At 42.8% G+C, this 26189-nt stretch overlaps 2 protein-coding genes across 7 annotated transcripts in view; one reads left to right on the top strand and one right to left on the bottom strand.

The window, feature by feature from the left end:
* Positions 1-887: 887 nt before the first annotated feature.
* Positions 888-12680, bottom strand: GSTO1 (glutathione S-transferase omega 1). Of its 6 annotated transcripts, none has more exons than XM_022568827.3 (6): positions 12464-12680; positions 11863-11971; positions 8414-8636; positions 5646-5744; positions 1879-1985; positions 888-1112 (listed from the first exon to the last, which is right to left on the bottom strand). In XM_022568827.3, exons 1-6 carry the CDS (start codon positions 12573-12575, stop codon positions 959-961), a joined length of 804 nt encoding a protein of 267 aa, XP_022424535.1. In that variant the 5' UTR covers positions 12576-12680; the 3' UTR covers positions 888-958. The 6 variants fall into 6 exon arrangements, with proteins under 6 accessions (XP_022424535.1, XP_022424538.1, XP_022424537.1 ...); XM_022568830.3 differs by lacking the exon at positions 12464-12680 and adding an exon at positions 12168-12277; XM_022568829.3 differs by lacking the exon at positions 12464-12680 and adding an exon at positions 12072-12219.
* Positions 12681-23064: 10384 nt separating this feature from the next.
* CFAP43 (cilia and flagella associated protein 43) overlaps positions 23065-26189 on the top strand; it is a 102693-nt gene continuing 99568 nt past the window's right edge. The window contains exons 1-2 of the mRNA XM_022568835.3: positions 23065-24086; positions 25465-25718. Of these exons, the coding sequence (XP_022424543.2) occupies positions 24022-24086; positions 25465-25718 (319 nt within the window). The 5' untranslated portion in view covers positions 23065-24021. The remainder of the gene's footprint in view (positions 24087-25464; positions 25719-26189) is intronic.

Genomic DNA, 26189 nt, shown 5'->3' with positions numbered 1-26189 from the left:
GAGGCCGTTTGTGAAGTCAACCAATTCTCAGCTGCCTCTCAGGGTGCGGCCCCCTGGTCGCCTGCATCACCATGGGGCGGAAGACTCATTTCAAATGTGAACTCCTCGGCCCACCCTACCGAATCGGAAATCTAGGGGTGAGCCTTAGGTGACTGTTAACGCGCTCTTACGTTTAAGAATAAGGACAAGAAACTAGACTGTACTGGGGCAGGTCGACAGCCCACCCCCTAGTTCTGATATAAGAGCCCTGTGCTGGGTGTGTTTACCCAGAACTTTCTCCCAGCGTCTTAAGGCCTCACTTAACCTCAGGACCTTAGTTGAATCATCTGTAGAATGAAATCCAGCCTTATATACTGAACTGATGGAGGTGGTCTTCACAGTATTCACTTACAAATATGGGACACCTTCTGTGTGCCCAGCGTAAGATTTGGTAGGAAGGATTTGAAGGGGTTAGTGACTGGAGACTGGGAGAACAAATAGGAGACCACCTAGTCACCTGGCTTAGAGGTGACGTGGGTCTGGACTTCAATGGCAACAACAGTAAGAAGAAAGGTGTAAAATTGAGTCAGTGATGGAAAGGAAAGAATGAGGAATTGAAAAGTTCTTAACTCAGGACCCAGAAGACAAACTTGAAAGGGCATCTCTTGAAATGACAACACGGTATCCAAGTGGAAATGTCCTATGGGCAGTTAGAAATCCAGACTGAAGTTCAGCTCTCACTAGAGGTGATTTAGAGGTTTTCAGCATGGACTGTGATAGAACCCTTAGCATCCTTTGAGCATCCTGAGACAGGAAATGTGTTTACATTTCTGCGGGAGGGACTTGAGGAAAGCCCACTGTAAGGCCATACTGTCAAATCAGAGAAGGTGATCCAGTGAGACATGAGAGCACTTGGTAAAATAAAAGCATGTTATTCATATTAGTGAACCGATATATTATCCGATATATCCTGTCCCCTTCAGAGCCCATAGTCACAGGCCTCGAGGTTGTTCTGCAAGTAGAGATCTAAGAAACCTCGAAAGGCTTTTGGATCAATGAAGAGGGATGATACTGCAGGATCTTTCATCATGGCTTCCATCCAGAGCTTAAGATTTGGAGTGTGGTTTACATACCTGTGGGAGATGGAAAGAATGAAGGTGTGAGCAAGGCTAAGTAGGAAGGCATTGCAAATTCTCCTATATATCATTATTACCACTCTGCAGTTTCATATTGTTTTCCTCTAACTTTTAAAAATAGTTCTTTAAAAATACTTATTTAAGATGCATGCAATCATTGAATATGAGATTTGGAAGATATTGTAGAGGTCCTTGTTTTATGAAGAGGAATCTAAGACTAGAGTGAAGTGACTTGCTCAGTTAGCATGAGAACTTGTCCAAACGGACATGAAAGACAACCAAGAATGTTATATATTTGTTATTCTATGGTCAGATTGTGACTAAAAGTAACCCTGAATAGCTCTAAGCTCGAAGAATTGGCAGTAAGGCAAGGTCGCTGCCAAACTTCAAAACACAGAGTTTGGAAAATAGTGTGGGACTCTTGATGGTAAATGGGAGGTAGCATTGGTCATACAATCCTTCCTGAAATCCTTATGAAAATGCACATCCTTATGGATTTTTAACCAGGAGGGAAGGCGTAATTACTTTTAAAACATTTTACTACATGTCACAGAACTCCCCACCCCTACCGGCCCCAAGGATGAAAAATGGTGAGTGTAGGTATAGGACATGCCCTGGCACGTCCAAGTCTCCTCCTGTGTGCTTGCTCCCATTCATGCCAGTTGAGTGAGATATGTTAATTTTTGTTCATAAAAAAAGGTTAGTATATACTATTTCAGTTATCATTATCCTAAATTAAGCACAAAATATTCAAATATCTTACTCATTTAACTCCAGGGCTACCAGCCATTCAAACCAGGGCCAGATGAGGTAATCAATCATAGAAAGAGAACTGCCACCAAAGAAGGTTGTCTTCTTATTAGTCAGAACCTGAACATTAAACAGCATAAGAGTACTTGTTATTTGTGCATCTGGTAAGATTCATCAAAAGAAATGATGAAGGCAAGAGTTAAGTTAAGAAAGTGAGAGCAGCAGGTTTAACCCTGACATATTCAAGTTGGCTTTTTGTCTGATTAGTTTAAGCTTTAGAATCTCTTGGTTTGGGATGAAGCAAAACGGTCAATAAAATAAACTGGAAAATGGAGAAAAATAAAACAAGCTACAGAGTGCATGATCTTTGTAATAGATATATCCAACAAAGGACTGGTATTCAGAATATAGAAAGAACTCCTGGGAATCAAAAAGAAAAAAGGCAGAAAACCCATCAGAAAACTGGGCAAGACTTGGACTTCACGAAAGAGGAGGTCAAAATGGCCAATAACCATTTGAAAAGGTGCTCAACTACATTAGTCATCAGGGAAATGCAAATTAGAACCAAAATGTCATACCACTTCACATCCATCAGAATGGCTAAAATGAACAAGACAAACTTACTAAGGGTGTGGATCTACTGCTGATAGGAATGTATCAATAATTTGGTACAACCATGTTTTAACAGTATCTACTAAAGCTGAGTTCATGCATACTGTATAACCCAGTAATTATATTCCTTGGAAATGTGAACATATGTTCACCAAAAGATAGGTATAAGAATGTTCACTGAAGCACTATTTGTTACATCCCCAAAGTGGAAATGTTTACTGTCTATCAGGACTAAAATGGATAAATTGTACAGGAGTCAAACATTGGAACACTATACAAAGAATAGGAATGAACCACACACAATATAGATGAACCTCAGAAACCTGATATTGTATGAAAGAAGCCAGACCCCAAAGAGTGCATATTATATGATTCCATTTGTATAAAGTACAAAAACCATCCAAAAGTAATATTCTGTTTCTAGATATGGATGCTAGTATCATGGCTGTGTTCACTTTGTAAAAATTCACCAAGCTGTACTCTTATGCTTTGGGTAAATCTCTGCATATAATACTTCAATAAAAAATTACTTAAAATATATTGGAAATAACTAGATTAACTGCTAAACAGATGCCAAATAAAATTATTTGAAAACCAAACACAAATACTGTGATTCTGAAATTTAAGAAGGTGAATTGGTATGGTTTTGCGAACAGAAGAACTGAGAATATCATCTGGCTAATCAACACCAAACCATTTTATAAAACGTCCATAGTTTTTCTTAGGGCCCTTGTAACATTCTGCATTGAAGATAGAACACTTATACCTATCTGAGTATTTGTCTTTGGTCTACCACCAAACTAATCATCTGAGCAGTAGGGACCGCATCTCACCTTCTGCCTCCCATGCTGCCCAGCAGAGTGCCTTGCAATTATTAGGCACTCAGAACTGTACAATGAATCACTATTGTTTGCGGTTGTCCTTAAACTGTAGCGCCTGGTAATATTATGCATAAATAAAATAAGTATGATAGTTCAGCAGCCTGAAACATGGAAATGGTACCACTCACTGTAAAGTGTGAGTCCTTAACCTGGAGTTCTGTGAACTCAGATGGGAAGAAAATTATATGTCCCCCAACTAACCCCAAATTTAGCAGGTAGTATGTGGATGTTCTACTGCTCCAGGGGCTGGTACCTTCAACCTTCACCTTGTTCAAGAGTCAATCAACTGCAGTTGTACGTAGAGATTACTTGAAATCAGGAAACATGATTATCTTCATGTCCCTATATGTGAAAACTGATTCCCTGGCGGTCCAGTGGTTAAGACTCTGCCTTCCAGTGCAGGAGGCATGGGTTCGATCCCTGGTCGGGGAACTTAAGATCCCCCACGGCATGTGGTGTGGCCAAAAATAAAAATAAAACAAAACCTGATTCAAGAAAGAATATAAAAATCCTGAAAATCAATTAACATTAAGGAAACTGTACTATTAAACTCCACCCCCATAAAAGACACCGGACTCAAATGTTTTAAAGAAATAGCCAAACCCTATCAAATGGTTTCAGATCTTAGAAATCCAGAGAAAGTAAGCCAACGCATTTTATGAGGTTACAGTAGCCTTGATATAAAAACCAAATAAAGATATGATAACAAAATAATCTTCTTTACGAACAAATATGCAACAATCATTCAAATATCAACTAATTCTAAAGTATATATGAAAATCCACTGAAAACGAGTAGGTTTTACACAGTAATACTGGCATGGTTCAACACCAGAAAAATCTGTCAGTGCCACCATATATATTCACCAGATTAAAGGGAAAAAGTTCAATGAACATTTCAGTAGATCTAATAGATGCAAACAAAACACTAAAAATCCAATACTCATTCATGACTTTTTTTAAAATTAGAAAACTAGTAATAGAACTTTCTTAATAAAAAAAAAGGTTTCTGAAAAAATCTCCAGCAAAGTTCATACTTAACGATAAAAGGTTAGGATGGATTCCCATACAAGACAGGACTGTATCTTCTCTCAGGAAAAACCTAAGGTTGAGTGTGAATGGAGGATGATGATTCCATATACAGGTCCAAATGGCAGCTCTTCCGCAAAGCAGGTAAAAACACATCTGGGCTTCCCCAAATGTCTCTCTGACTAATGGCAAACTCTTGTGGGAAATGTTTATTATATAATAAACATTTTAATATAATTTTATTTAAGTTTTTATGCAAGTAATTTTATTTCATTTTTTTTTTTTTGTGGTACGTGGGCCTCTCACTGCTGTGGCCTCTCCCGTTGCAGAGCACAGGCTCCAGACGCACAGGCTCAGTGGCCATAGCTCACGGGCCCAGCTGCTCCGCGGCATGTGGGATCTTCCCGGACCGGGGCACGAACCCGTGTCCCCTGCATCGGCAGGCGGACTCTCAACCACTGCGCCACCAGGGAAGCCCGATTTTATTTCTTTTTATATAAGTTTATGTAAGTTTATTATATGATAGTAAGTGGGAAAAAGAACACAATGACTTATACTCTGATTATAGTTATGTTAACTTTTTTATATATGTTCAAGGACTGGGCTTCGCTGGTGGTGCAGTGGTTAAGAATCCACCTGCCAATGCAGGGGACACGGGTTCAAGCCCTGGTCTGGTAAGGGAAGATCCCACATGTCGCGGAGCAACTAAGTCCGTGCGCCACAACTACTGAGCCTGCGCTCTAGAGCCCACGAGCCACAACTACTGAGCCCGCGTGCCTAGAGCCCGTGCTCCGCAGCAAGAGAAACCACCACAATGAGAAGCCCGCACACCACAATGAAGAGTAGCCCCCGCTCACTGCAACTAGATAAAGTCCGTGCACAGCAGCAGAGACCCAACTCAGCCAAAAATAAATAAATTTATATATATATAAAATATATATGTTCAAGGACTGAAAACAAACATGGAAAAATAACAGGTGAAAAACTGGAAATGTGGGTGAAATTTTTCCGTGATATTTTCATGTCAGTGCAATAAAATGTTTTAAAAGCAAGCCCATGACAAACCATTATTAGGTGTTTTGGTTTGTATCTTAAACACAACAGCTTACAGCTGCTATCTGTTGTAAACTAAAATTTCCTATTTGGTATTATTGCTAATTAAAGTGATTTTGGAAATGGGAGTCTGAAGAAAAGAGTAGAAGGTGACAGCAGATACAACGTATCACTTCAATAAAAATCAAGGAGAAGGGATTAATTACCTCCTCTAGCTTGCTGAATTCTTTATGCAATTCTTCTTTCAGGCCAGAGCAGTCTTCCTTATTTTGCCTTCTAAGAAAGCTTAATAACAAAGGTGGTACCTAGACAGAGAGTAATTTCTTAGTTTATCAGTGTGACGCTAACTATACCAGCCCCCTCATATAAAAGCGCCATAGAACCCTCATAGACCCAGTGTCAGGATGTTCTAGAAACTTCAAAAGTACACCAATTCCTTTGCTCACAGAGGTCGGGTACTGATCTTAAAAACAGTTTTGTTGCCTTAAGATGCTGTACTGGTCAGGATTTTATAAGCTGCAAATAAGAGAAGCCGATTGGTGAGCTTGGGTCAAAAATGTCCTAAAAAGACACTGAGTGGCTCATAGAATTGTTGAGAGGCTGAACAAACAGGTCTGGAACATTTCAGAATCATGCTGGGAACTGACCTGATGGGAAGCACCCACTGCCACCAGTGAACTGAGCACTAGATGCTACAGTCTGTGCCGCTGCCAGAAGTTGGACTCTGAGGTAACCAATGCCACTCTGGAATTCAACCTGGTAACCACCGCAGCTCGTGAAAGCCAGGAGCTCTGCCACCAGCCACCCTCACCAGTAGAACCAGCGCCCCACACCAAGCCTGTTTCCCCACATGGCTCATTTCTGAATTGAACCCTACCATGTGTGTGTCTGAGAGGAAAAGCCTACGTCCAGACCTTGGCCCCAGCTGCAAAGGGAGCTGGGAAGGGGATTTTCCTGATTTCTATCTTGGGGAGGGCATGAGAAGACAGTTCAAAGTGGTTGATGACCTGAAGACTTGACAGGTGTCCTGTCAGATGCTTTCATGCTTGTGGTGGAAGTGTTTGTGTTTTAATGCTTGGTCTTTGGTACTGTCTCACTGCAAGAGACAAAAGTCCACTCGTCCAGTGGAAGTAAACAGGCACTTGTAAAAATACAGGAGAATGTCCTGAAAGCCCATCCATCCCAGGGTACAGCTTGCCGTCATTGGAACTGAAGGTGTGCAGGCAGCCCTTCCTTCTGCGTTTCCATCTGGGCCTGCCTGGTCTTTCATCTCTGCTTCTCCTTAAGTGTCTGCTCCTTGTTATTTTCCAAATGTCAAATCCCTTTGCAATGCTCTTAATTTCTGATTCCTTAAAAAATTCTTTTTTTGTGTGACTTTGACTTGTCGTCTCCAATGATATATACATACACCTCTAAAACCTCAACACATTTATTGTCTTAGTCTCTGTGTCTCATTTCTAAGTTCCCAGGAGAGAAAATGATTTGGCTGTGGATGCAGGTGGGGGCATTTCTGGTTTGCTGAACTGGGGCCAGGAGGGTGGTGTCATAATAGTGCTTAAGGCCACCTCTTCCCTAAGTGTGAGGGAAGTAATGGTGGGCATCTCCAGCTGTTAGCTCATTTTCTTTCTGGACAGTACAATGAATCTCGTTACTATTTTTAAAAATTCTCCAACATCTTTCTTGTAAATGCCATATTCCCTGTCCATCATCTTTGACGGCAACCATCTCTAGTATTCTTTTGTTCTGCTAAGCCAGACAACTCCCTCTTCCTTCCCCATTGACTTCCCTTTGCAATGTCTCCTTTAAGAAAATGTTCTCCCTACAAGTCTCACCTTCTGGATATTTCTCTAACCATTTCTTTCCCTAGAGATAAGATGTTTCTTATTGTGCTGAGATATATCCTGACAAAAGTAACAGAATTATAGAGATATAACCTGACCATGCTATTCGCATTGTCTACTGTTGGTCATTTCTGTGTTAATACTAACTGTTTGAACTCACCCAAATGTTTGATTTAACATTGATGCTAATTAAGACACAGACAGTTCTCCTATAGGAATGCCATTTACTCAGTCCACAAGGAGCTATTGCCAACACACAGAAGGTGCTCACAACTAGACAATGTGGCTAGAACAACAAGAGCTAACATTGAGTATCTACCATCTGTTGGACTCTAGGTGTTTTATATTAACTGATTTTTATCAATGGGATGGGATCAATTACTATACTCATTTTACACATGAGCTGAGGCACAGAGGTAAACTAATAAGCAACTAGCTCACCATCACATAACTAGGAAGGGCTGGTCACAAGCCTAGGCAGTGGGCCAACAGTGATGGAAACACGGCCCTCACCCTCAAGGAGCTCACAGCCCTGGTACAACACACAGGCAAGAAGACGGTAGTCCCCACAGGGGAAAGTTAGCACACGTGGGCACACAGAGCTGGGCACTAACCCAGCCCGGACAAGCTTCTAGAAGACAAAGGTATCTGAGCAAAGGCTGTTGTCCCTTGGTTCCTTGAAGGATTGGTTCCAGGGCCCCCAGCAGATACCAAAATCCACTGATACACAAGTCCTTTATAAAACGGCATAGTATAGCGGGCCCTCAGCATCCTCACGTTCTGCACATACAGGAGCGCAGACTGTACAGGAAAGAGGACTTGGAGACAACCAGGCAAAGTGAGAAGGGGGAAGAGTCTTCCAGCAAGAGTTGAGAAGAAGGTGGCAAGTTTGGGAAAAATAAAAACATTCAGCATGACAGGAATATAAAGTGTTAGGAGAAGAGTGGAGAGGTGTAACTTTGGGAAGTTAACAGGATCTGGACCATGAAAGGGCTCGTAGGACATGTCCAAGCGGACAAGAGCATAATCCTGTTTGTCTTCCCCACCCAAATCACTGAACCATCAGTGACAGCAGTGATTTAGCTTAAAAAACAAAGGTGTTATATAGGAGCTGAAATTTCTTGAACACACACCTTAGAAAACAACTCAAAGACCATCTTTTGGCAAGCTTTCTCATAGGGGTCATCTGGCAACAGCTTCTTTCCTGGATATGCTTCATCCAGGTACTCACAAGTGATGGCAGATTCGTAGATCACTTGACCCTGACTGTTTTCCAGAACTGGCACCAGGCCGAAGGGATTCTTCTTGAAGAACCACTCAGGCTTATTTTTTAGGTTGATGTTAATGACTTCATGCCTGAAAAACACATAGAAGACAATGACGAGAGTAACATTTTTCTTGTACTCCTGAACAAAGCCTCATTGGTCTTATCATCCACTTAGCTGGTCAGACCCGAAATTTCAGAGTCAGCTTGGCCTTGATTCTTTCCCCCTGCCACCTCTTCCTCAAATCAAATGGATCAGCAAGACCTGTCAGCTAGACCTTCAAATCACATTCTGGCTTCATCCACTTCTCAACTTTAACACTGCCACCTCATCTAAGATGTCATCTGCCACCTGGACCTCTACAATAGTCCCACCAGCCCCTCTGCTTCCACTGTGACCTCCCTACGGTCCATTCTCCACACACAAAAGTAAATTGGATGAGGCCACCCTCCTGTTTACTTACAGCCCCTCGCTTGCTCCTCATTGCAATGAGGATAAACTCTAAACCCCTTGATCTGGCCCCGGCTTACCTGTCACATCTGCTTCCTATGATTTTTCCTTTAGTCATTATGATCTTGCCACACTGTCCTTTTTTTTTTTTTTTTTTTGCGGTACGCGGGCCTCTCACTGCTGTGGCCTCTCCCGTTGCAGAGCACAGGTTCCGGACGCGCAGGCTTAGCGGCCATGGCTCACGGGCCTAGCCACTCCGCGGCACGCGGGATCTTCCCAGACCGGGGCACGAACCCGTGTCCCCTGCATCGGCAGGCGGACTCTCAACCACTGCGCCACCAGGGAAACCCCACACCGGCCTTTTTTATATTTCTTGAATTACTTTCTTCATTGTACTGATAATATGTAACTGAAATTACTTTGCTTACTTAATTATGTTTGTTATGTCACCTCCCTAGAATGTAAGCTCCATGAAAGCAGGGATCTTGTGTGTCTTGGTCATATTCATAAACCAACATGTAAATCAGCAAAGTTATAAGTAGATTTAAATGCTATGAAGAAATATAAACATTTTCAGATAGGTACTCAGTACACATTTGTTGAATAAATAAGTGGAAATGCTTCAAGATTGTCAATTAGATACTCCATTTGGGACTAAGAAGTATCTTAATTGTAAAAATATATGAGCCAACTAATTGCGTTTCTCCACACCCCACCACTCCATTGTATGAGAATCAACGATAAAATTCAATTCCTTTTGCTAATTTTAATAGAAAGTTCCTCACTTTTTTCAAGAATATTAGGGAATCCAAAAAATCCATCCACGAAATAAACTTTCAGATTAAATCTCCATGCCTTGATACTTTTTTAAAATGTTACATGGGTAAATCACACTAAGTGTGAAAAACAGGTGAAGTCCAGGCTATATTAAGATTGTTTTTAGAACTAACTTGTATCCTGCCTAAGAGGTTTTAGGGGAAATAAGAGAAAAGAAAGTTTCATATAATTTTTAAAGCCAGGTCCATATCATTGTCAAAACTGGATGAGTGTTCAATAGAACAGATTAGCTACTCAAAAATAATATACCCAGCACCTTTTGTTTCCTATTTCCTCATCCACCTCAGCAGCTAGCTACAACAGCATTATCTTGAGGATTTAAATATGCAATCCCTCCCCCCATGGAAACAAAGGAACAGCCAGATTGAACACTGGCATCTGTGTGTATGTATGAAAATGTTCGTGTGCTGTCAGATTACCGGACACTTCAGATACAAGCCACTGCAAGAAAAATGACGTTCCCTGCTAAGGAATTATCAACATTTCTGAAATTTTATAGTATGAAAAGAAAAGGTAAATCCTGGGCTTTTGTCATAAAGAAAGTTCTCAGAACATACATGCATTTTGCTAACCTGGCATGGTGAGCCAACAAGGCAACATATCTGCTGCAACAAGTTGGAAGATGCACCTTTTAGAGAAAACCATGCTTTAGTAAATTCTATCATGTGGTAAAATCTAGTACCTCTCTAATCAAAGCCTTCTGGGACTCAAAACTGATCCATAAACATAGCAGACCTCTGTTGTTCGCACTGCCTGGCAGCTGTTACACCCTTCACCCTCCATACACACACTTTTATGTAAAATCACTGCAATTTTCCTTTGGGAAACTGTCCCAATAAGATATGGTTGTTTTCAACCCAGAGTTCCAGAAGGGCACTAACCCAGGACTTTGTGGCCCCAGATCCAGCTGTGTCTTGCTCCTGGACTTTTCAATTGTATGAGCACAAGATGTGTCTTTTTTCAATCCAACTGAAATGGATATCTCTTAAATGCAATAAAAGAATCCTGACTAATACAGTAAACATTACAAGAGTTGGATAAAATAATGTTTTGATAAATGTTACTGTTGAATATTTTGCTATGTGTTCACAATCTGTTTCATCCAAAATAAGATGCAAATCCTACTGAAGTGATGACTAATTCAAAGATAATTAGTTTTTTTTCTTTAGAATATATCTTACTTATTTTTTTAGAGAAAAGAATTGCCTGCTTAATTCTCCCCCAAGAAGACTAAAATTAGTTTACAAATTCTAAGCACATACATGGAAAATTTCTTTGTCATGGGGGCTTTGTTTTAAACTTCCACACTACAGGTATCTAATGTCTGTTCAACAGATTCCAAAGGTCATTGGAAGGGAGGCGGTTCAATGGCTATTCAGCTCAGGGAAAAGCCAATGACTTGCATATTTCCTGTGGATAACCCTTATGTCAATCACCTTAATAGTTTCAGTGAGGCTTCCCAAAAGTCTGAATTTTTAGGCATAAACACTTTATTTCACTCAACCAACAACCCAATCTATAGGAATATTCACAGTACAGTTAACTCAGCACTCTGTCCAGAGGAGGGTCAAGGTCTGGACTCTTCAAGGGGGCAAATTACCGACTATTCAGGAAGGGACTATAGCCTCAGAATAACAGCAAACAATATAAACAGGACATGAAAGAAGCGGGGTGATAGAGAAGGAAGTACAGCAGAAATCAGGGGTCTGCCAGAGCTAAAAGAGCTGCCTGTGGTTACCATTCGAGGGATCTCTGCATGCCACTAACTTTACTGGAGCCTCAGCTTTTCTGATCCATAAAATGGTTAATCTAAACGGGGTGTCCTAGACTGGTGGTGTCTGTGGCATTCCTCCCGCCCCCCGAGGATAGGGTTCATAACTTTCTCTGTCCCCCCCCCTCCCCCCCAAAAAAGGCTGATGTATTTTGTAGTAAAGGAAGCTGCGGAGACCCTATCGAAGATTTCCGCCCGCTCTTCCCGCAGCTGTTGGTTCCTGGCTGGCTCCGGGAGCGGCCCGCGCCTTGATCCTCACCCAATTCCCTTGGCCTTCAGGACCAGGAGCGTCCTCTTGGCGAACGGGCAGAACCTCATACTGTAGACGCGAATCAGGCCCTCGGGGACCTGCCCCGGGGGCGCGCTTCCTGCGGGGAGAAGCGGAGGCGGTTACAGCCCCGACAGCAGCGGGGACTCTCAGCCTCCCGCCGCCCCCCGGGCCTGGCCAGTTTCCCGCGGGTGGAAGACCTCCTGCGTGGCTCCGCTCCGGATCACCCCAGCCCCCAGGCCCTGGCCCCGACACACGTCTGAGGGTCGCCGCGGATCGCAGCGGGCAGGCCTCACCCTTCCCCAGGCTCCTGGCGTCTGACCCTCCGGACATGTCGGCGCAGCACAGGCCCGGCTCGCGCCCGGGCTTGCAGGCGATTCCGAAAGTCGGTCGCCCCGCCTTTCCTCCTTCCCTCCCTCCTCCCTCTCTCCCTCCCTCCCCGTCTCTCCCAGAAGCGCCAGCAACCCGCGCGCAGAAGGCCTCCTGGACGATCCGACCCCGCGCCCAGGCTGGCTTCCCCACTCTCCGCGAGAAGGAACGCGCCGCCGCCGCCTCCCGCGCGCCTTGTGGGAGATCGTAGCCAGACGCCCACCCCGTAAGCCCCGACCCAGGGCCGGCCTTCCCGGTTTGCTGGGGCAAAGCTTCAAACACCGCAGATGGCGGTCGCACCAAAGTTCAGCCTGATGGCCAAGAGGTGCCCCCATGACGAGCCAGCCCAGCCGTACAGCGTTGGGGCATCGGGAGCAGTCTTGGTGGCCCTAAGTCACCCAGAGATAATGAGAGCGTGGAGGGCTCCCCGCGGTGCCAGAGGGGGACCCTGGCCCGGCTCAGCATCTCGAGCGAGTGCGGAAGTGCGGCGGCCCTCAGATCCTCACCGCCCCACAGTGGCCCAGGCGCAGAAGAGAGGGAGCAGCAGTCGCCCTCCCCCACCCCGTCCCTGTGTGTGGCTTTGTTCGTTTTTTTTGTTTTTGTTTTTTCTTCTACGTGTGGGTTTTTTCTTGGAGGTATTTCATAGGAATTCGTGTAATAAAGACTTGGTGTTCTCTTGGTGCAATGGAAAAAAAAAAAAGCACAAATGAAGCTCAAAATCCTCAGCCTTTCCCTGACCCTGACGGATGGTGGTCTCCAGTCTCGCGGCACGTGGGTCCACACCGGATCCAGACCCTGACCTCCCACACCCCGCGCCCTGGCAGCAGGGACGCATGCCCAGGCCCCAGTCACGTGGCTCCGACTTGGTTGCAGCTCTCCCTCTACCCAAAGGCTGCCCTTACCTCAGAGCCTGTGGCCCCCGGGGCCAGTGCTTGCTCAAGGTTCCAGAACATGCTCTCCTAAGGTTCCTTTCCATAGCCCAGGGCCAGGTCGCCCAGCCACCTGGAGAGCCGTTTCCTTTTCCTGTCTGTACTAACATAATATGACTACTGGGGAGGGTCACTGTCTCTACTGTCACCCTTAGGACACATCCTTTTAATTTTAACCCAAAGGAAACAGCACAAATCTGGATATTACCAATCTCAGAATGATGATGCTGCTTTCAAAAATCTATTAAATACGGGGATTTTGAAGCCCTAGTAGGGGCACATGCTTAGAGTCAGGCAGGTGGGTTAGTGAATTTAGTCTGCAGGTCTATGAAAAATGTCTGGCCAGATCGTTCACTCAATCAGCCCCCTCAATCAGGAAAGAGGGGGTTCCAGGGCACATAGAACACATACTGTGTGTATCTGAAAAGAGTAGTCAATGTCTTATTTGTCTGCATAGATTTCCAAGCTGGTGCCTCCTGTGCTGTTTATTGGGGAGGAAGGAGCAGGGAGCGCTTTTATTTTCATTAGCTCTATTTTTGGAGCTGCAGGGTGAGGTGATAAGCATGCCCATCCTGGAGGCTTCCTGCCTGAGTTTGATCCTGACTCCATGCCTGTATTAGTTTGCTAGGGCTGCCATTAACAAAATACCACAAACTGAGTGACTTAAATGCTGGAAATTTATTCTCACAGTTCTGGAGGCTATAAGTCCCAGATCAAGGTTGCACAAGCCTCAGGGTTGTTTCCTTCTGAAGACTGTGAGGGAGAATCTGTTCTGTGCCTCTCCTCTAGCTTCTGGTGGTTAGGTGGCAATCTGGTGCTCCTTGGAGTGTAGAAGTATCAACAAATAGCGGCCTTCATCTTCACATGCCCTTCTTCTTGGGTGCATGTCTGTGTCCAAATTTCCCCTCTTTATAAAGACACCGGTCATATTGGATTATGGGCCCATCCTACTCCAGTATGACCTCATCTTAATTTAACTAATTACAACTGCAATGAACCTTTTTCCAAATAAGATCACATTCTGATGTACTGAGGGTTAGGGCTTTAACATACGAATTTATGAATTCGTAATTTAACTTATGAATTTATTATGAAACCATATGAATTATAATGACCCCTTATTAACCATGTGAATGTGGGCAAGTTCCCTCTGTGTTTCCCTCTTGGTGCAATGGAAAAAAGAAGAACACTTTACAGTTCCCTCTTCTGTAAAATGTGGTGGTAGAAACTTAATGCCTCTCTTATAGAGTTTGAAGAAACATTAAATTAGTTAATAAATAAGAAATGCTTAGTTCTTGGCACAGAATGAATGTTAAATAAATGTTTGTTATTATTAGATACTAAACAAAAAAATTAGACCACATTTTTGCTAAAACATGAGTCGTACTTAACTCTTTTTTAGAAAATTAACTGTTTAGAAGGCCTTTAGTACATTAATGATATGCAAATTAACCCTGTGAATTTAAACATAGCAAGGCAAAACCTCTGATTGGCCAAACTAGTGATTCCAGGTGTAGGGATTATTTGAGAACTTTTATTTGGAATGGCTCGTCCCCTAATTAGTATGAATAATGCAATATTTTGTTGTAATGATTAGAAAGATCCAGCTAATCAATAAAGTAAAATGTTAATTCCTCAAAGAAAGAAGTTGAGACTCACTCCCTCTTGCGAGAGCACCGGAATCACAACTAACTGCTGAACAGTCATCGACAGGAAGACACTGGAACTCACCAAAAAAGATACCCCACATCCAAAGACAAAGGAGAAGCCACAATGAGATGGTAGGAGGGGTGCAATCACAGTAAAATCAAATCCCATAACTGATGGGTGGGTGACTCACAGACTGGAGAACACCTATAGCACAGAAGTCCACCCACTAGAGTGAAGGTTCTGAGCCCCACGTCAGGTTTCCCAACCTGGGGGTCTGGCAACAGGAGGAGCAATTCCCAGACTTTCAAGGTTAGCGGGATTTGACTGCAGGACTACAACAGGTCTGGGGGAAACAGAAACTCCGCTCTTGGAGGGCACACACAAAGTAGTGTGTGCAACAAGACCCAGGGGGAAGGAGCAGTGACGCCATAGGAGACTGAACCAGACCTACCTGCTAGTGTTGGAGGGTCTCCTGCAGAGGCAGGGGGCAACTGTGGCTCATCGAGGGGACAAGGACACTGGCAGCAGAAGTTCTGGGAAGTACTCCTTGTTTTGAACCCTCCCAGAGTCCGCCATTAGCCCCACCAAAGGGCCTGTAGGCGCCAGTGCTGTATCGCCTCAGGCCAAACAACCAACAGGGAGAGAACTCAGCCCCACCCATCAGCAGACAAGTGGATTAAAGTTTTACTGAGCTCTGTCCACCAGAGCAACAGTCAGCTCTACCCACCACCAGTCCCATCAGGAAGCTTGCACAAGCCTCTTAGATAGCCTCATCCACCAGAGGGCAGACAGCAGGAGCAAGAAGAACTACAATCCTGCAGCCTGTGGAATGAAAACCACATTTACAGACACAGACAAAATGAAAAGGCAGAGGACTTTGTACCAGATGAAGGAACAAGATAAAACTCCAGAAAACAACTAAATGAAGTGAAGATAGGCAACCTTCCAGAAAAAGAATTCAAAACAATGATAGTGAAGATGATCCAGGTGCTCGGAAAAAGAATGGAGGCAAAGATTGAGAAGATGTAAGAAATGTTTAACCAAGACCTAGAAAAGTTAAAGAACAAACAGAGACAAACAATACAATAACTGAAATGAAAAATACACTAGAAGGAGTCAATAGCAGAATAACTGAGGCAGAAGAACAGATAAGTGACCTGGAAGACAGAATGGTGGAATTCACTGCCACAGAACAGAATGAAGAAAAAAGAATGAAAAGAAATGAAGACAACCTAAGAGACCTCTAGGACAACATTAAATGCACCAACATTCACATTATAGGGGTCCCAGAAGGAGAAGAGAGAGAGAAAGAACCCAAGAAAATATTTGAAGAGATTATAGTCAAAAACTTCCCTAACATGGGAAAGGAAATAGCCACCCAAGTCCAGGAAGTGCAAAGAGCCCCAGGCAGGATAAACCCAAGGAGAAACACACTGAGACACATAGTAATCAAATTGACAAAAATTAAAGACAAGGAAAAATTATTGGGACTTCCCTGGTGGTGCAGTGGTTGAGGATCTGCCTGCCAATGCAGGGGACATGGGTTCAAGCCCTGGTCTGGGAAGATCCGACATGCACAGAGCAACTAAGCCCGTGTGCCACAACTAGAGCCTGCGCTCTAGAGCCTGCGAGCCACAACAACTGAGCCTGCATGCCACAACTACCAAAGCCCACGTGCCTACAGCCCGAGCTCTGCAACAAGAGAAACCACTGCAATGAGAAGCCTGCACACTGCAATGAAGAGTAGCCCTTGCTCACCCCAACTAGAGAAAGCCTGTGCACAGCAATGAAGACCCAACAAGGAAGACACAAGGCAGCCAAAAATAAATAAATAAATTTATAAAAAAAGAAAAATTATTAAAAGCAACAAGGGAAAAATGACAAATAACATACACGGGAATTCCCATAAGGTTAACAGCTAATTTCTCAGCAGAAACTCTACAAGCCAGAAGGGAGTGGCATGATATATTTAAAGTGATGAAAGGGAAGAATCTAGAATCAAGATTACTCTACCCAGCAAGCATCTCATTCAGATTCAATGGAGAAATCAAAAGCTTTACAGACAAGCAAAAGCTAAGAGAATTCAGCACCACCAAACCAGCTCTACAACAAATGCTAAAGGAACTTCTCTAACTGGGAAACACAAGAGAAGAAAAGGACCTATGAAAACAAACCCCAAACAATTAAGAAAATGGTAATAGGAACATACATATCAATAATTACCTTAACTGTGAATGGATTAAATGCTCCAACCAAAAGACACAGGCTCACTGAATGGATACAAATGGACCCAGCTATATGCTGTCTACAAGAGACCCACTTCAGACCTAGGGACACTGACAGACTGAAAGTGAGGGGATGGAAAAAAGATACTCCATGCAAAAGGAGATCAAAAGAAAGCTGGAGTAGCAATATTCATATCAGATAAAATAGACTTTAAAATAAAGAATGTTATAAGAGACAAGGAAGGACACTACATAATGATCAAGGGATCAATCCAAGAAGAAGCTATCACAATTATAAATATATATGCACCCAACATAGGAGCACCTCAATACATAAGGCACATGCTAACAGCTATAAAAGAGGAAATCAATAGTAATAATAATATAATAACAATAATAACCATAATAGTGGGGGACTTTAACACCTCACTTACACCAATGGACAGATCATCCAGACAGAAAATAAGGAAACACAAGCTTTAAATGACACAATAGACCAGATATATTTCATTGATATTTATAGGACATTCCATCCAAAAGCAGCAGATTACACTTTCTTCTCAAGTGCACACGGAACATTCTCCAGGATAGATCACATCTTAGGTCACAAATCAAGCCTCAATAAATTTAAGAAAATTGAAATCATATCAAGCATCTTTTCTTACCACAATGCTATGAGATTAGAAAGCAATTACAGGGAAAAAAACGTAAAAAACACAAACACATGGAGGCTAAACAATACATGCTAAATAACCAAGAGATCACTGAAGAAATCAAAGAGGAAATCAAAAAATACCTAGAGACAAATGACAATGAGAACACGACGATCCAAAACCTATGGGATGCAGCAAAAGCAGTTCTACGAGGGAAGTTTATAGCAATACAATCCTACCTCAAGAAACAAGAAAAATCTCAAATAAACAATCTAAACTTACACCTAAAGGAACTAGAGAAAGAAGAACAAACAAAACCCAAAGTTAGCAGAAGGAAAGAAATCATAAAGATCAGAGAAGAAATAAATGAAATAGAAACTAAGAAAACAATAGCAAAGATCAATAAAACTAAAAGCTGGTTCTTTGAGAAGATAAACAAAATTGATAAACCTTTAGCCAGACTCATCAAGAAAAAGAGGGAGAGGACTCGAATCAATCAAATTAGAAATGAAAAAGGAGAAGTTACAACAGACACCACAGAAATACAAAGCATCCTAAGAGACTACTACAAGCAACTCTATGCCAATCAAATGGACAACCTGGAAAAAATGGACATATTCTTAGAAAGGTACAACCTTCCAAGACTGAACCAGGAAGAAATAGAAAATATGAACAGACCAATCACAAGTAATGAAATTGAAACTGTGATTAAAAATCTTCCAACAAACAAAAGTCCAGGACCACATGGCTTCACAGGTGAATTCTATCAAACATTTAGAGAAGAGAAAAGAACACAAAAGAACCTGAATAGCCAAAGCAATCTTGAGGGAGAAAAATGGAGCTGGAGGAATCAGGCTCCCTGACTTCAGACTATACTACAAAGCTACAGTAATCAAGACAATATGGTACTGGCACAAAAACAGAAATATAGATCAATGGAGCAGGATAGAAAGCCCAGAGATAAACTCATGCACCTATGGTTACCTAATCTATGACAAAGGAGACAAGGATATACAATGGAGAAAAGACAGTCTCTTCAATAAGTGCTGCTGGGAAAACTGGACAGCTACATGTAAAAGAATGAAATTAGAACACTCCCTAACACCATACACAAAAATAAACTCAAAATGGATTAAAGACCTAAATGTAAGACTGGACACTATCAAACTCTTAGAGGAAAACATAGGAAGAAAACTCTTTGACATAAATCACAGCAAGATCTTTTTTGACCCACTTCCTAGAGTAATGGAAATAAAAACAAAAATAAACAGATGGGACCTAGTGAAACTTAAAAGCTTTTGCACAGCCAAGGAAACTATAAACAAGACGAAAAGACAATGCTCAGAATGGGAGAAAATATTTGCAAATGAATCAAGGGACAAAGGATTAATCTCCAAAATATATAAACAGCTCATGCAGCTCAATATTAAAGAAACAAACAACCCAATCAAAAAATGGGCAGAAGATCTAAACAGACATTTCTCCAAAGAAGACATACAGACGGCCAAGAGGCACATGAAAAGCTCCTCAACATCACTAGTTATTAGAGAAATGCAAATCAATGAGGTATCACCGCACACTGGTTAGAATGGGCATCATCAGAAAATCTACAAACAACAAATGCTGAAGAGGGTGTGGAGAAAAGGGAACCCTCTTGCACTGTTGGTGGGAATGTAAATTGATACAGCCACTATGGTGAACAATATGGAGGTTCCTTAAGAAACTAAACGTAGAATTATCATATTACCCAGCAATCTCACTACTGGGCATATACCCTGAGAAAACCATAGTTCAAAAAGGCACATGCACCCCAATGTTCATTGCAGCACTATTTACAACAGCCAGGACATGGAAGCAACCTAAACATCCATCGATAGACGAATGGATAAAGAAGAAGTGGTACATATATACAATGGAATATTACTCAACCATAAAAAGGAACGAAATTGGGTCATTTGTAGAGACATGGATGGACCTAGAGACTGTCATACAGAGTGAAGTAAGTCAGAAAGAGAAAAAGAAATATCGTATGTTAATGCCTATATGTGGAATCTAGAAAAATGGTATAGATGAACCAGTTTGCAAGACAGAAGAAAGAAGTTGAAAGAGAATTTACTGTCCTAGGAAACTACAGCTCTGTAGTACTGCTCTGCATTACCGTGAACCATCTCCAAGGCCTTTGTGTTTGTGTGCATAAGATGTGAACATCTAGATACACACTGCTGTTAGCCACAGGTAAAAGGGCACAGTAGTTGTAGTTTTTGTAGCTGTAATTGTCAGTAATATTAACCTGAGGAAGCTAAACTGAACTGATTCTGCTGGTTAAAGATAAAGAGTTAGAGATCCTTGTGGTAAGAAATAGTTTTCTTCCTTCTAAGTATCACCTGTTTTTATTGCCCATATACACCTACTTGATAAGAACATTCTTCTGTGAATTTTCAGGAATGCAACTGGAATAATTTTATACTATCTAATATATAAGAAATTGATATTAATGAGGTGTTTTTATACATGCTCAGGTCATGCCAGGTTTCTACCAGTAAAAACTTATAGCCACAGTACATGTTGTTTTTTGGAAAGCATTATTTCTTTGTCTCTAGTCTAAGGGAACACAGTACACAGACCCTAAAGGCAAAGGAAATTGAAAGGAAGTCAGATAAAAGGATATAAAATGGAAGGTACTGATGGATTTTAGTGCTTTTTAAAAAATTTTTTTTAATTTATTTACTTTTGGCTGCGTTAGGTCTTCATTGTTACATGCAGGCTTTCTTTAGTTGCGGTGAGTGAGGGCTGCTCTTCATTGCGGTGCATGAACTTACTGCAATGGCTTCTCATTGCGGAGCACAGGCTCTAGGCGTGCGGGCTTCAGTAGTTGTGGCACTCAGGCTTGAGTAGTGGCTTGCAGACTCTAGAGCGCAGGCTCAGTAGTTGTGGCACATGGGCTTAGTTGCTCCACAGCATGTGGGATCTTCCCGGACCAGGGCTCGAACCCGTGTCTCCTGCATTGGCGGGCAGATTCATAACCACTGCACTACCAGGGAAGCCCGATTTTAGTGCTTTAAAACTTTTACTTTTGTGAGAAGTTTCAATGGAGAATTTAATGCAGATGAGACTTGAAGCTTTTGAAGAGGATCTTAAGACTTGACGAGATTATTCAAACTCAAATTCTGAACATGTAATGATGGTAAACCACGGTCTTCAAAATTTTTTGTACTTAATGCTCTCCTAAAGTGTATTTTAAATGCTATTTGTGCCACAATGCAAATTGTCTCCTGTTTTTGCCCATGAATGGCCCTTGGAATTCTTTAAATGATGTCTGTGTTAGAGTCCGTAGATATCAGTTCTGCAAAATTGCCCCAAGCAACCTCACAAGCCTCCATGGTGAAGCCCCTCTACCTCCAGGTACCACCCACAGGGATAAATACCTAACTTTTTGTTACACTGTAATGTATTTTATCATACTTCTTAAAAATAACCCTGTTTTCCCCTTTCATCAGCCGTTACAAAGTCTTCCTCTGACATTTTCTTGTCTTTCACTAAGTACATGGTTTGTCAAACACATGTGACATAGTGCCACTCACAAATGCAGCAAGGGGTGCTCTGGCCATGGGTCCCCTGCTTTAAAGGACTCAGGCCTCTGTCATGGTAACAGCAGGTAATAGCACCCAATATTCTGCCAGCACCACTGCGACCCGAAAGATACACTGCTGTGATTAACCCCTTTCTGGCTCCAGAGTTCTCAGCTTTTTTCTCTTGAATGCTGTGAGGTTTGTGCTTTGTGCCCCTACCGATATCAGTAAATCTTTCACAGTGAGAGCTGGAACTCATTTTCCTTATTTATCTCTCCCAGTCCATTCTCTGGGATAGTCTATCTTTCCCCTTCCCGACTAAGAAAGAAAGGCCACTCATCTTCCTCTGATCTGCATGGTGCAGAGGTCAGGGCACCTTCTCCTGAGTATCAGCCATGGATATTTCCCAGAAACCCAGCTGGAGACCTCTGTTTTCATCTAAAACCCAGTCGGGATTTCGTGGAGTAAGATAGCCACAAGATTGCTTTTTCAATTTGATTCTGTTCAGTTCCTCCTTTTCTCTAGCACAGGGCAAGTTCAGATTCCCAGAGTCATAGCTGATCGCAGCCAAGGTCCGTATTTGTTTCCCAGAGTCCACACTTCCTGCCCACCTTACATCCTCTACCTACCATTTACTCTGGGAGCAGTGGCAGGAGTTGCCTCATCACATTCTTCTCTAGCGGTGGCTTTAAAATGCTCAAGTTGCAGTTAAAGGTATATTGTGTTTTGGGGGGTGGTGCATGGAGAGCTTGATGGAAATACAAATAAGCCAACTAGTGAGGGAGCAGCAACAGAAATTGCCCAGAGCTTAAGAAGCACTAGAGGAGAAAGCTTGACTGTTGTCCAAGACACTTCTCCCTGTGACCCAGCAATGTGGGATTTTGTCAGCCAGTTTTGTGTTCGGCACTCGCACTAAGCACTGCCTGTGTTTGGCACTCGCATTTCAGCAAAGAAATTCTTCAAGGCAGAAACACAGAGCTCCACTCCTTCCTCATGCCACCTCAGCAAAGGACACAACCATCTCTGACTGTGATAATCAGACACCCAGGACCATCCTGGATTCTTCCTTCTCTCTTACCCCTCTTTATCAATCCATCAACATAGTCTACAGGTTTTTACCTTTAAGATATTTGTAACACATGGACTCAACAGTGGCTTTCAACTGGGCGTGATTTTGTCCCCCAGGGGACATTTGACAATGTCCATAGATAGTTTTGATTGTCACACCTGTGGAGGTGCTACTGGCAGGGATGCTGCTAAACATCCCGCAAGGCATGAGACCCACCCCCACCCCCATCCAGTCCCAAATGCCAGTAGTGCTCAGCCTGACAACCCTGCTTTGCTCCCCTTGTTGGGACCATGAAATCGACTCCTAGCAGATCTTCCTATTTCTATTCTCTCTACTCTCCTACACAATTGATAATCCTCCTGCAGCCAGAATGATCTTTTATAAACATAAATCGGGTCATGTCATTCCTCTCTTTAAAACCGTTTAATATATTTCTGTGGCTCTTAGGATAAAGACCAGAATTCTCAACTTGGCCTTTACCTGGTGCTTTGCTGCTTCTCCAGCCTTCAGTGTTTTCTACTGATCCCCCTCTGCTCCAATCACACTGCCCTTCCCAGTTCATGCCATCTGTTTTCCTGCCTTAATTCCTTTACAAAAACTGTTCTCTGCCCATTCCCCATCCTCTACCCGCAGCAATCACTCCTCATCCTTGAAATCTCAGTGAAAACAGCATGTGCACACAGAAACCAGCTCTGACACTACCCATCCAACCAGGAGAGGACCACAACATAAGCCCTATAATATCATTTTCCTTTTCTTCTTAATTCAATCTGTGATTCCTACATTTGTGTAATAGAGTGGATGTCTATCCCTCACTCCCTGGGCTCCACCAAGAAGGAAGTTCTTCTAAGTTCCACGAAGGAAGGAACTGTATCTGGTTTGCTCACTATTTTGTTCCAAGTAACTAGCACAATGCACAGTAATACTGGGTAAATATTTGTGAATGAAACGAAGAGAAGGTGGCAAGATGAGAAGGAGAGACCTATAGAAGGGAAGAGGAGAGGACTGGAGAGGGGGGAGGGCAGAAGGAAAGTAGGGGAGGTCAAGAGAGTGTTTGAGTGGGAAGGGAAGAGGCAAGGAAAAACTGCTGACCTTTTGATCAGTTACTTCCAGAAGCTTTCTGCCTCCTTGAAATAGTTGAGGGTCCATTAGAGTGTGTAATAAGTAATTAAAGGCTTGAAGCTCTAGATTTAGACTAGATCTGGCTTTAAGTCCCACTCAGTTTTGTAGCCTTGGACAAATTAATTCTCTTATCCTGTTTTCCTTTTCTATAAAATGAGGCTGATTGGGGGTTTGAATATTAAATGAAATAATATCTGACCGCACTTGGAAAGACGTCTGGCACGGTCACCACTCAATATTAAAGTCTGCTACTGATATTTACTAATTTTGTAATTATACGCCCCGTACCGGGCCACTCCAGCACCCACCTTGGGGCCAGCCCCTCGCTTCGCTCTCCGCTCTCCCATTGGTCAAGACCCGTCAGCGCTTCCACGAATCCGCTTGGCTCGAGAGGGAGCAGCTGAAAGGACAGAGCCAATGGGCGCAGGGGTTGCGGTCTCCCGGATACGGTGTAAACAGTGGAGACCGCCAACCCAGCAGCCCGGGGCCTCGGTGTAACCGTTGCAGACACTGGCCTGGGTCTGGCGTTTGCTGCCCCTGGCCCGGCTGAGAGACACACGGCCCATGGCGCAAGGCCGGGAGCGAGATGAAGCCCACAACGTCGCCCTCGGCGCGTCCCTGTCTGTGAGGTGAGGCGTTCGCGGCCCCGCGACTGACTCGTCTAGTGGAAATTCTTCCCTCAGAACTGCATCCTCTCCCTATCCGCTTCCTCCCATCCCTGTAGACCTGCTTTCACGCAAATTCGACCTCTTTTCCTTCAACCCCCAACGCCTTCCTGCAGACTTCCTTTCTCTGTGACTTCTCTCCATTCCCCTCGTCCCCTTATTCAATGACCACATTTCCAGCTCTTTCCACGCCCCACCCCTCCGTCCCTCACTATGCTGTGACCCCAACCCTCGCTGGCTTACCCAGTACTGCACTCCTCCACTCTCCATTTCTGCCTCCTCTTTTTGGCTATTTTACCTTCAGTGATCCGTTTTGCTTTCATATATATTCCCCACTCCCCACCCCCATCCCAATGACAGCCCTCCTCCCATCCTAGTGGGCTTTGGTGATTTTCCCCAAGGTTAGGGCCATCAATCCCTTCCTTCTATCTCCTATCCACCGACTCTGGATTTGTTTGCACTTATACTGGCCTTTGAAAAGCATAAAGCGCTGCCCAGGTGTAAGCTGGTATTGCTCTCCTTCCACATTCTAGAGTTTTACCTGCCCTATGTTCACACAGCATCTTCCACCAGTCCTGGCTGTACTCTCCATTCCCATGAAGTTTCTCTCCAAACCAGTGTCTTTCTCTTGCCCTCTCCACCATCTTTAAGCATATCTTTACTATTTAAATAGAGGTAGACTCTCCCCCTCTTCTCAGTCTCTCTCTCTCCTTGGTCTAGCTTACACTCACCAAACAATCCTTACTTAAAAATATGTTACTTTTGTGTGCTAATCTTTTCATTCATGTTGACTTATTCCTTTTACTTGCTGCATTTATCTCTACATTTTAGATCTAAAATATGGCTACACATGCTCCATCTTTGTAAAGAAGCAATTTCCCTACTGGGCTCACAACCATAAAGCAGGCAGTCCTATTCAAAGTTGTTTTTTTAACGTTTCTTTTAAAAATCAAAACTAATTTTAAAGGTAAGGACCAGGATGCACCCTGTTTTCAATTAGGACCAAGCTCTTTTCTCTCTCTGTTTTTACATTTTCTTTTCCAAGTATACAAAACCCCAGAGATCCTTCTGAGATTTTTTCAAGTTTGAACAGAGGTTGTGCTTCACTGGAAAAGCTCTCTGAAGAAGGTTCTTGAGACCTGTGGAACTTTAGGTGGCATTTAAGTTTCTGTAGTGCCTGGACTCAGACTGGTCTCACAGCAACCTTGTGTGTTTGGGCAGAAAGGGGGTGAAAAGAGAATAGATATGTTTCAAAAATTTTGATGATCTTTTGTTTAAAAAAGAAAGAAAGAAAAAGCATTTGAAATGTATTTTATTGATGTTGACGTATCTTTTCCCAAAGATGGGTGCAAGGATTCCCCAGGCAGAATGTTCATTTTGTCAACGACAGCACCATTTGCTACCCTTGTGGGAATTTCATAATATTTATTAATATTGAAACCAAGAAAAAGACTGTACTCCAGTGTATGAATGGAATTGTGGGTGTCGTGGCAACTAACGTTCCTCATGAGGTTGTGGCTTTTTCTGACCGGCGGCTGAGACCCCTCATCTACATATACAACTTTCCTGGATTAACCAGAAGGATCAAATTAAAAGGTATCTTACAAGACGCTTCCTCTGCCATGACTGAAGGATTTTGTTTTAAGATGTGACCAGATCTAGCTCTTATAAATGAAGTCTTTTTGTTTTTGAAGGATTGTTTTTTCAGTTTTGGTGGGTTTTTTATTTGTTTTGTTTTTTGGTAATACACATTTATAAGGAAGGAATCAGGCTGATCACTTAGAATTTAATTAAGTAGGCTAGAACCTTGCTACTTAATATGTGGTCTGCTTACAATTAGCATTGCGTTACCTAGGATGCTTATTATAAATGCAGAAACTCTGCTGTCATCCAGGACCTACTGAATTGTAATCTGCGTTTTAACCAGATTCCTTAGGTGATTCATACGCACGTTAAACTTGAGAATCACTGGGCTAGAACACTCTGTTAGAGCACTAAATGTTGTTTGTAAACCTTTTTCAGAACAGTATTTTCTTATGATTTATGGAAAATCTAACTGAATGGATG

Source organism: Delphinapterus leucas, chromosome 16, assembly GCF_059928025.1.
Source record: "Delphinapterus leucas isolate spDelLeu-1000000601 "Yukka" chromosome 16, BTC_Dleu_Yukka2, whole genome shotgun sequence".
In the NCBI taxonomy this organism is placed as follows: domain Eukaryota; kingdom Metazoa; phylum Chordata; class Mammalia; order Artiodactyla; family Monodontidae; genus Delphinapterus; species Delphinapterus leucas.
Note: the sequence above shows the minus strand (reverse complement) of the source record. Positions and strands in the feature narration are given on the sequence as shown.